We start from the raw sequence: 12,011 nt of genomic DNA, 5'->3' as shown, positions 1-12,011 counted from the left end.
ATATTTTGGTAGTAAACATGAGAATCCAATGAGGGGTTGTAGGGGCGTAGATCCGCATAAAATTCTGAAATTATGAACATCCTTATATTTTTAATAATTCTTAACCTCAAATTTAGTCTTCAAGCCCCTAGAATGTTCTGAAAATAATGAATAAATATCTGCATATTTTCAATATGATCTTTCCATAGTTATAAACTAAACTCGAGTGTATATTCCATTATCTTCGGAGATCCAAAAGCATACCTAACGGTAAGTAGTAGTAGTTTACTGTATTTTCTACTAAACCTTGTGATACTTTATGTTAGTTTATATTTGATTATGAATTTTTCTCTTGATATGTCACCGACAGATTATTCTTATAAATTCGCATTGTTGGTGTATCCCAAGAGCTAATAAACCCTTTTTTCTCTGGTTTATCGACATGTATGGATGTCAGCAAAACGAACTTTCTAGAATGCAATCAACATGTGTAATTGGGTATTTGTGAATATGGAGAACTTGTGTAATTATCAAATTAAATTTCGATATGAATCCAAATAGTAGATCATTATTTCTAGTTTATTACGGTGTATGTTGTTGACGTGTGATAGAGTATCGGTCGAGTGCCCGAGTAATTATCATATATTTTTTCAAAAAATTAATAGCGCGTTCGGATAAAATCTTCTTCTGACTTCTATTTCACAAAAAGTTAACTTTTTTGCTTCCAGAAGTCATTCTAAAATTCTGTACACAAACTGCCTACTTGTTTTTTGACTTCTAGAAATCAAAAAGTAATTTCTAATTGTGCATCCAAACACGCTATTAAAAAGTACACTTTTTATATTAATTTATTCTAGCATATGATTATCGATGTATAATTGTGGACCCTATTATCATCTACACATGTTGTTGATTTTTGTCAGGGTCTTGAGCAATATATAAAATCATAACCATTTTAAATGTTAGTATTAAGTGGGTAAAATCATTCCAAACCGATAACCGATTAAAATTGAACTAGTGTTATTCACTTGGTACATGGATAATTTTTTTTTTTTTGGTATATTTAGTCAAAAAAAGAAATGACTTGTTTAATTTTGACTTTAGGTTTTTTTCATTTCTCTTTTTCTTGAATTCATCTCCAATCAAAGCAACGGTATAGGTACGTCAGTTGTACTTAAGTGAATGAGGGTGGTCATTTGATATTCGAATCCGTCAAAATTTACTAAATATTTGTATTCGATAATCATCTGATGGATATTAAACATACACTCTTGTACTAACGGGTATCTCATAATTATCCAAAACTATATCAATTTTTTGTTCTAAAAACATCTAACTTGATCGTGTGTGCTTAATCATTTCTTCTTCTTGTAATTTGATGAATTTGTCGTTCTTTTTTTTCGAACAAAATAAACAACACATGTCAAAAAGTTTGTCAATTTACCTTATTAAAGTAGTTCGATATACATATATACTTATGTTATTGGTTATCACATAATTACCATGGAGAATATTAATCAATTTCTCAGTATTCGTATTCGATAAGATAACTGCATTCGAATTCGGATAAACTCTTAAATTTTCGTTAAGGACTTGGATGAATGCCGAATATTTGGTTATCTATGACATCCTCACATATAAACCTAGTAAAAAAGTATATAATGAAAAATTTGAATGTTTAGGTTGCAACAGTTAGGTACTGGACCTAAACCAATTTTGTTTCCAGTTGCAAATAAAATCGTGCACAATCGAAGTTGACACGCTAAAACTATGGTTTAATTTTTGTGAAAAGTTAAAGTAAACTTTGGTACCACTGATCCTTGGAAAAGACCATCTAGTCAAACAATTTATAGCTTAAAAATCTTTGCTAATCAGCTTAAACCATTGCTTAATGGTTTACACATCTATATCATGTGGCCTAAAGCAAATAGCAAACAAAAGTAGGCTAGTTCATGAAATTACCCATTCCATAAATAGGAGAAAAGAATGGGTTTCTAATTGCCCAGTGTTCTTATTCACCGGTGTGTCGGTGAAACTTTCATTTGGCTCAATGTCTTTATGTGTAATGTATTTGTTCTTACAAAATGGATTAGATAAAAGGATCCCCTATTTTTTACCTCTTTCAATTTGTATGGATATTAAAGATCTTTCACCGCCTAAATAAATCCATATCTCGGTAATTAAATTTATCCCTTCAATTACTCTTATCTTCTTTGGAGATAATAATTTTATATATATATGAAAGTTGATGTAAAAGAATCGAGAAATATTATGAAAATTTTAAGTGACTTTAGTGGTGCTTTTGGTAAATGATAAACTCGTAGTTCAGGACATTTCACACTTCTAATTTCAATCATCAGGGTTAAGAACATGTACGTTTATATGATCTATAAATAAGGGTGACACACAAATCGTAGAAAATTAGTGAATTTTGGCAGAAAATTCGATTGAAATATAACTTATGAAATTGCAATTATATATATATTTCACATAAAATTATAACAAATTAAGGTGTAAACGAATGTCTAGATCTTACCCTTTCTTGCACGTTTATTTTATTTTATTTTGATAAACTTTCCTGAAACCAAGACCTAAACAGAGAACTAGAAATCAGTTTTGGTGTAGTTAACACCCATTACATCAAAATTAAACAAAGCAGATAAAAAGTCTACATTCCTAGACTCAATAAAACCTACATTTCTTTGATACCTAAGATAAGTAATCCTAATTGTATAAAGGACACACGCTCATTAGCTTGTGTAATTTTATTACGAAGATTATTACTAATATTATCACCAACAGAATCGGAACTTTGATTGGTAAGATGTGGCTCAGAACCAACATGCTTTTATTCCCGGTAGGTCTCTCTTTGATTCTGCCATCATTTTAAGTGAGATCACACATTCTTTAAAACCTAAAAAGGTGAGAAGAGGTGGATAGACTTAAGACTGGAATTTGCCAAGGCTTATGATAGTATTAGACGAGATTTTACCAAAAATATTTTTAATATGCAATGGTTTTGACCATATTTTTTTTTTTGGCTGGATCATGAAGTGCATATTATATATGTTTCATTTCAAGTGCTTATTAACGGGTCTCCTAGCTCTAGTTTTAGACCTTGTAATGGTCTAAGACAGGGGATCCTTTATCCCCTTTTGTTTATCTTTGTTTAAAGACCCTAACTAAACTTATTAAAGTTGGCATTGAAGATAAGTGTATTTTGGGTTTACTATTGCTAGAGGAGCTCCTATCGTTACTCACTTTTTATTTGTTGATGACAGTATCATTTTGCTGAAGGCCAACTAAAGAATGCATGTAATCTTAAGACTTTGCTTGACAAGTTGTGCTCTTGGATTGGTTAAAGAATTAATGCCAATAAGTATATCCCTCCATGGTTCTGGTCAAAGACTCTCAGTGGCTCATTTTTTGGAGATTTATTAAATTAATCCTTGTCGCCTTTACTTTTGATATTATTTTAATATATCGAGTGATATTTTCAATTGCTGCTAAGTATTTTTTACTTTTTTTTTTAATTACGGTTATAAAATGGTGGTTCCTTTTACTGCTCCTGAATCCATACAAGTAGGATTTTATCCTTATCACATGATTTGACCCCTAATCGATCCCCAACCTCCTCTATGAGAGGAAGCTTGTCAACCACCAAACTTGGAGATAAGTTCATAATTATTTTTTATCTTACTCCAGTCGTATGTCTCATCGTCGGTACAGGTAATCAACACATAAAAATCGACAATTATGCACCATCAAAAACTGGAACAACTGAGGTGGACAATTTATATCAATTCTTTACCATGCCAACCGCTTCGATCCCGCCTATATATCCGAGGGTGACCTCAAGCAAGGGAGAACCTCTTGTTACATCGTCGTACATCAACGTCCAGCACGAACGCAAAGGGTGGACGACAAACTTCCGTAGACCGCGAGGAGTTTAGTTTCCTACTCTCCAATTAACTTATACAAACACAACTTTCCCCCACCCATATGCACAAACACATAAATTGTATCACCGGGAACTTTTTTTGGGACATGATTCCTCCGTTAAAATATACATCCTTTAGGTTGGGACAAATCAACAAAACCAAAATATGCAGGGAAAAAACAACAATCACAAAAAAGACCTTGCTCATGAAAAGGATACGGAATCTGAATGACAGTCAGACTCCATCTTGACCAGCCTCTGGAAGAGAAAGAGAATACTTTGAGCATTAACATATTTTCCAAAGAATCACACGCATTTCTTCCTCCTTCATCCCATACCGAAGCAAATGGATTCCTTCATACCTTCTTTCCAGATCTTATACATCAGTAATGGTTGGCAACCCGTAATACCACAATTTGAAAATCTTGATCCTACTCGATGTCACCCTATCTAAACAGAAGATGGTATCATTCTATTTTCTCATTACCGGAGGTATGATAAGCAAAATAATATTCCTTGCAGCCCAACAAATTATAAATATCAACATCTCCCGGGACAGCCTCCCCAGATAAGACATTTAGTTGCACTTCAAAATGTGGTGAATATACCATCGTATCCGGCTATAAATTTTTAACCCAAGAGGTTAACTAATGTAATTTAAACCCCTTCTCAGTCACCAAGTTCCTACTGACTTTACCATTCCGCCAAAATCCAGGCTTTCTTGTGGAACCAATCAACGAAGATCCTCTGACCTTATTTATCAAACTGTTTCTATTTCACCAACTTAAACCTTCCCCCGATACAATGATGAGGAATCAGCTGAACACATGCTCCTTCATTTCCCGAATTTAGTTAACGTCTAAAACACGTTTCTTACTCGCCTTTCAATTAACCCAAACAACAACCACATTTTCCAAAATCCTTTAAATTCCTCAACTTCTGCAAGGAACTGCCCAAGACTTCTATTACGACATATTATTTTCTTCTATTGGTCTCTATGGACATCTAAAAATTAACTCATATTCCAACAAGGTATGCAGCGGTTCTCAAAGCACAACAGGAATCCGAATGGAAAAGAAGATCTCACACCTTGGTTATTCTTGGAGAACCACCAACCAGTACCTTAGAAAGTAACATCTAAATAACAATTATCTCAGTAAGCTGTTCGGATAGGGATTGGATCATATCAACAAATGGAATTGTCATCGGACACACCTGGAGTTGTAGGTACGGGTTCCATTTGCAGGGATTCGAAGGCGGGAACCGTAACGGCTCTTGCGCAGCTATTAGGAATAACCAATGCTTTAATGACTGAGACTTAGGCCACATTAATGACATCTAGATCCACGACAGAAACAATGATAAAAATTCATTTGAGACAGATCCTGAAAATCTCATGTGCACAATCGAGTTAACACGCTAAAACTATGGTTTTAATTTTTTGTGAAAAGTAAAGTAAATTTGGTACCACTGAGCCTGGAAAAGACCAATAGCAAACAATTTATAGCTTAAAAATCTTTGATAATCATCTTAAACCATTGCTTAATGGTTTACACATCTATATCAGGTGGCCTAAAGCAAATAGCAAACAACAGTAGGCTAGTTCATGAAATTACCCATTCCATAAAAAGGAGAAAAGAATGGGTTTCTAATTGCTCAGTGTTCTTATTCACCGGTGTGTCGGTGAAACTTTCATTTGGCTCAATGTCTTTATGTGTAATGTATTTGTTCTTACAAAATGGATTAGATAAAAGGATCCCCTATTTTTTTACCTCTTTCAATTTATATGGATATTAAAGATCTTTCACCGCCTAAATAAATCCATATCTCGGTAACTAAATTTATCCCTTCAATTACTCTTATCTTCTTTGGAGATAATAATTTTATATATATATGAAAGTTGATGTAAAAGAATCGAGAAATATTATGAAAATTTTAAGCGACTTTAGTGGTGCTTTTGGTAAATGATAAACTCGTAGTTTAGGACATTTCACACTTCTAATTTCAAACATCAGGGTTAAGAACATGTACGTTTATATGATCTATAAATAAGGGTGACACACAACATCGTAGAAAATTAGTGAATTTTGGCAGAAAATTCGATTCAAATATAACTTATGAAATTACAATTATATATATATTTCACATAAAATTATAACAAATTAAGGTGTAAACGAATGTCTAGATCTTACCCTTTCTTGCACGTTTATTTTATTTTATTTTGATAAACTTTCCTGAAACCAAGACCTAAACAGAGAACTAGAAATCAGTTTTGGTGTAGTGACACCCATTACATCAAAATTAAACAAAGCAGATAAAAAGTCTACATTCCTAGACTCAATAAAACCTACATTGCTTTGATACCTAAGGTAAGTAATCCTAATTGTATAAAGGAATACACGCCCATTAGCTTGTGTAATTTTATTACGAAGATTATTACTAATATTATCACAACAGAATCGGACCTTTGATTGGTAAGATTGTGGCTCAGAACCAACATGCTTTTATTCCCGGTAGGTCTCTGTTTGATTCTGCCATCATTTGCAGTGAGATCATACATTCTTTCAAACCTAAGAAAGGTGAGAAGGGATGGATAGACTTAAGACTGGAATTTGACAAGGCTTATGATAGTATTAGATGAGATTTTACCGAAAATATTTTTAATATGCAATGGTTTTGACCATATTTTTTTTTGGCTGGATCATGAAGTGCATATCTTATATATGTTTCATTTCAAGTGCTTATTAACGGGTCTCCTAGATCTAGTTTTAGACCTTGTAATGGTCTAAGACAGGGGATCCTTTATCCCCTTTTGTTTATCTTTGTTTAAAGACCCTAACTAAACTTATTAAAGTTGGCATTGAAGATAAGTGTATTTTGGGTTTACTATTGCTAGAGGAGCTCCTATGGTTACTCACTTTCTATTTGCTGATGACAGTATCATTTTGCTGAAGGCCAACTAAAAGAATGCATGTAATCTTAAGACTTTGCTTGACAAGTTGTGCTCTTGGATTGGTTAAACAATTAATGCCAATAAGTATATTCCCTCCTTGGTTCTGGTCAAAGACTCTCACTGGCTCATTTCTTGGAGGTTTATTAAATTAATCTTTGTCGCCTTTACTTTTGATATTATTTTAATATATCGAGTGATATTTTCCAATTGGTGCTAAGTATTTTTTTTTTTTTTAATTACGGTTATAAAATGGTGGTTCCTTTTACTGCTCCTAAATCCATACAAGTAGGATTTTATCCTTATCACAGGATTTTACCCCTAATCGATCCCCAACCTCCTCTATGAGAGGAAGCTTGTCAACCACCAAACTATTGGAGATAAGTTCATAATTATTTTTTATCTTACTCCAGTCGTATATCTCATCGTCGGTACAGGTAATCAACACATCAAAATCGACAATTATGCACCATCAAAAACTGGAACAACTGAGGTGGACAATTTATATCAATTCTTTACCATGCCAACCGCTTCGATCCCGCCTATATATCCGAGGGTGACCTCAAGCAAGGGATAACCTCTTGTCACATCGTCGCACATCAACGTCCAGCACGAACGGCAAAGGGGTGGACGACAAACTTCCTTAGACCGCGGGGAGGTTAGTGCTCTTCTACTCTCCAATTACCTTATACAAACACAGCTTTTCCCCACCCATATGCACAAACACATAAATTGTATCACCGAGAACTTTTTTTTGGGACATGATTCCTCCGTTAAAAATCTACATCCTTTAGGTTGGGACAAATCAACAAAACCAAAATATGCATGGGGCAAAAACAACAATCACAAAAAGACCTTGCTCATGAAAAGGATACGGAATCTGAATGATCAGTCAGACTCCATCTTGACCAGCCTCTGCAAAGAGAACTACTTTGAGCATTAACATATTTTCCAAAGAGTCACACTCATTTCTTCCTCCTTCATCCCATACCGGAAGCAAATGGATTCCTTCATACCTTCTTTCCAGATCTTATACATCGGTAATGTTTTGGCAACCCGTAATACCACAATTTGAAATGTTGATCCTACTCGATGTCACCCTATCTAGACAGAAGATGTTATCATTCTATTTTCTCATTACCGGAGGTATGATAAGAAAAATAATATTCCTTTCAGCCCAACAAATTATAAATATCAACATCTCCCGGGACAGCCTCCCCAGATAAGATCATTTAGTTGCACTTCAAAATGGGTGAATATACCACCGCATCCGGTTATAAATGTTTAACCCAAGAGGTTAACTATTCTAATTTATACCCCTTCTCAGTCACCAAGTTCCTACTGACTTTACCATTCCGCCAAAATCCAGGCTTTCTTGTGGAAACCAATTAACGAAGATCCTCTGACCTTATTTATCATAAACTGTTTCTATTTCACCAACTTAAACCTTCCCCCGATACAATGATGATCCGGAATCAGCTGAACACATGCTCCTTCATTTCCCGAATTTAGTTAACGTCTAAAACACGTTTCTTACTCGCCTTTCAATTAACCCAAACAACAACCACATTTTCCAAAATCCTTTAAATTCCTCAACTTCTACAAGGAACTTCCCAAGACTTCTATTACGACATATTGTTTTCTTCTATTGGTCTCTATGGACATCTAAAAATGAACTCATATTCCAATAAAGGTATGCATCGGTTCTCAAAGCAACAATAGTAATCCGAATGGAAAAGAAGATCTCACACCTCTGGTTATTCTTGGAGAACCACGAACCAGTACCTTAGAAAGTAACATCTAAATAACAACTATCTCAGTAAGCTGTTCGGATATGGATTGTATCAATATCAACAAATGGAATTGTCATGGGAGTACGCTGGAGTTGTAGGTACGGGTTCCGTTTGCAGGGATTCGAAGGCGGGAACCGTAACGGCTCTTGCGCAGCTATTAGGAATAACCAATGCTTTAATGACTGAGACTTATGCCACATTAATGACATCTAGATCCACGACAGAAAGACAATGATAAAAAATTCATTTGAGACAGATCCTGAAAATCTCATGTGCTTCATAAATTCTTCCACCAACACACCATGGTATATACCACGAATGACTGCTGAAATAAACCAGAGAATGCGCCAATGCCAACCATAGATAAGGAAACCATGGTATACATTTCGTATTGCACTATCCAGCACAACCATAGAGAATGAAACCAAGTGACGGACATACTAACAGACTATGCGGCAGATGGAAAGCTCTCAACAACAATATGAGGCAGATGGCACAACATATAATTAAGAGTTTACCAAGTGTACGAAATTCGGTTGGTTCACGAACTATAACCTATAAAAATTTCTTACCGAACTTTACGTATAATTAAGATTTTACCAGGTGTACGAAGTTTGGTTGGTTCGCAAACTTTAACCCAACCAAGTTCCCAGCCGAACTTCACGTACCAAAATATTTGTAAGCAAACTGCTAACTTCGGTTGGTTTGCAAAACTGCTTAACCGAACTTTGTGTTCGATTTTCGATAAAATTATTTCGTTGCCGAACTTATTTTTTATTGAAATTGATGTTCTTCAATTTCTTGTAGATTGAACGCTAACCTATACCAATGGATGATCAACCTTCTCCAGTTGATATGTTGTTCGAAGATACATCCCATCACTATGTCAATGAGTTGGTATTTTACTTACCTATTGATGCGAAGAATTGGGCTAGAGGACATGCCAAGAAAGCCATGCGCGTATTAGTTTAGAATGGAAAAGAAAGCAAAACTCGTTTTGAAATTATTTTTGAGAGAAGTGGAGATCCGGATGTTAGTCACAAGGGGAAGGTAATGTGTATAAAGGAAACACGACGAGGAAGAACACAACGTGCTCAAAGAAAATTAAATGTCTGTTCAACCTAATATTTAAGAAGTGCAAAAAAATAAAGGGATGGGTGCTATCTATGGAGGCTTCTTATGTTGTTTAAAATTGGGAAACTAATTTCTCGTTGGTTGTTGTTTTTTTTTAGTCTATCTTTGGTAGACTTTTGTACATTCCTCATTCTCTAATAAAACTTATTTTTTTATTAAAAAAAAATCTAGTTAAAAAAGCTGTTTAATATATTTAGTTTGGGTATTCAAATGTTGCTATCATAACTAGTTTCTTTTATTTATGGTTGTGTAAATAGTTTGGTTGTGTGCATATTTTCTGTGTTAAAAAGGACATTGGTATGATTACTCGTGACGAAGGACCGGACCCAAGCAATGCAGGAATGTTTTACCCATTCAGGTAATTAAATAAATTAAACAAAAGTAAGATGATCAATGAGAAGCCAATTATTAAGATTTTAAATGAAACTTGAAAAATAATAATAATTACAATAATATTGTCTGGTTACTCTTTAAAAACTCTTCTTACATAAAAAAATGTACACTACATCCTGATTGAAACGAGGTGTTTCCATGGTCACCGGAACTAGCTAGCTAGCAATCAATAGTTCTCTTCCGATGCATTGCCAGCCATTTTGCGTTAATAGATTGAAACGAGGCTTTCCTTGTAGAAGTAAACGTTGAACCCATCATCAAGTTTGATGTACTTGTTTTTTCTTTTTGCTTTTGTATTGATCAGGCAGCTAGTAGGATCCTCAATTTCACCCGTGGTAAAGTTGTATACTTTTATAACCTCAGACGAAGTAATCATAAATCCAAACTCGCCATTCCTTGTTAACGCAAACGGACCGAAGGGATAGACTAATGATAAGGGTCCGAATCTATAAAGTTGAGTCCAACACTCCTCCTTCGTATTATAATCATTCAGAACCCACACCTCAAAAAACAGTCCATCACGAGTACACTGAGACTTAGTGCAGGCCAGTTTATCACGTACTGAATATAACTGGGGACACAAACGTACGTAGTCAGCACCAGCTGGAGCCAGAAATTTTCTAAATATCTCTTTGTTAAAGTCGAACGAAAGAATCACTTTATCTCTATCAAAATTAGATGAAGATGTTCGGTTAAAGTACTCCAGGCCTATCATGAAATAGTTGCCATTCAGATAAACTCCTTTATCGTGATTTAGACAATGGATGGGGAAATGATTGCCACCATCTATCCATCTCCAAGAATCACTACGTAGGCTGTAAATTTGAACTTTACGAACACAGTCTAAAGGGTATGACTGACTCCACCCGTCTTGTCTGAATGACGTGACTAGCAGCACTTTGTAATCCTTGTTTACGATATCCAATCCGAAGCCAACGGAATTACTGCGTGGACTTAAATTTCCGTAACTTAACGGTTTTGGGAGAATCCTGCATTGTCTGGTAGCAGGGTTCCAGAGACCAATATCCTTGGTTTTCTTATATCGTATGCAGATTATCCCATGACAGGAAGCTACCATCTCTCTACGTGGAGGATCATCAGAATAGGCCTTATTAAAACATGGCCCATTACCTAGATCTTCGAACACCTCCAAGCTCTCATCACCAGAAAGCACGAAAAACTGATCGGATGTGTCGAATTGACAGATCAAGGTGCCTAACTTGGATTTATAATCTGTCATATTGGCGTGGCGATAGATGAAGTCGGAGCTTTCGATGAGTGCATACCATGTTTTACATGCAGACTTGAATCGCAACAGTGATTTTACTGGGAGACGCATGAAAATCTCAAATAATACATCTTCAGGCAGAGCACTACCCATAAGTATAATGATTGAAAGGTTGAAAGAATGAATAAAAACGAGTATATGACAGAGGATATGTATTTATAGGCAAGACAACATAAATAAACTCCTCCTAGTCCTAAGCGATTACTGAAACCGGCTATATACAAATTTCTAATCCTAATTGGTGACGGTTTTCTAATAGAAAACTTAAAGTTAACCTAACCCTAGCAAGGCATAAAAGAAGGTATCACTCATGATCGGATGGGTATATATTTTTTCTAGATAACTAGTGAATTATATTAATAAAAATTAACCAAAATCAACAAAATTACTAAGCAAAGTTTCAGTATGCCTGGTGTCGTTACTGAACTCTTCAATCAACAACCTATCCTTCCTAATCTTCTTAGATACAGAATCAGCTAACTGATTAATATCTCTACTAACATAACTGACTTTAACAAAAGTAAAAGACTCTAA

General features: G+C 34.9%; 1 protein-coding gene across 1 annotated transcript; it reads right to left on the bottom strand.

Moving 5' to 3' along the window:
- Nucleotides 1–10,394: 10,394 nt before the first annotated feature.
- LOC113351608 (F-box/kelch-repeat protein At3g23880-like) lies at nucleotides 10,395–11,570 on the bottom strand. The gene has a single exon (XM_026595562.1). It carries the CDS (start codon nucleotides 11,568–11,570, stop codon nucleotides 10,395–10,397), a length of 1,176 nt encoding a protein of 391 aa, XP_026451347.1.
- Nucleotides 11,571–12,011: the final 441 nt, after the last annotated feature.

Source organism: Papaver somniferum, chromosome 2 (assembly GCF_003573695.1).
Source record: "Papaver somniferum cultivar HN1 chromosome 2, ASM357369v1, whole genome shotgun sequence".
NCBI classification, from domain to species: Eukaryota; Viridiplantae; Streptophyta; class Magnoliopsida; order Ranunculales; family Papaveraceae; genus Papaver; species Papaver somniferum.
The sequence above is the reverse complement of the archived record's forward strand: the minus strand, read 5'-3'. Positions and strand labels throughout refer to the sequence as shown.

What these genes read in the sequence shown, in the direction of transcription:
- LOC113351608 (XM_026595562.1), bottom strand. Translation starts at nt 11,570, where the DNA reads ATGGGTAGTGCTCTGCCTGAAGATGTATTATTTGAGATTTTCATGCGT.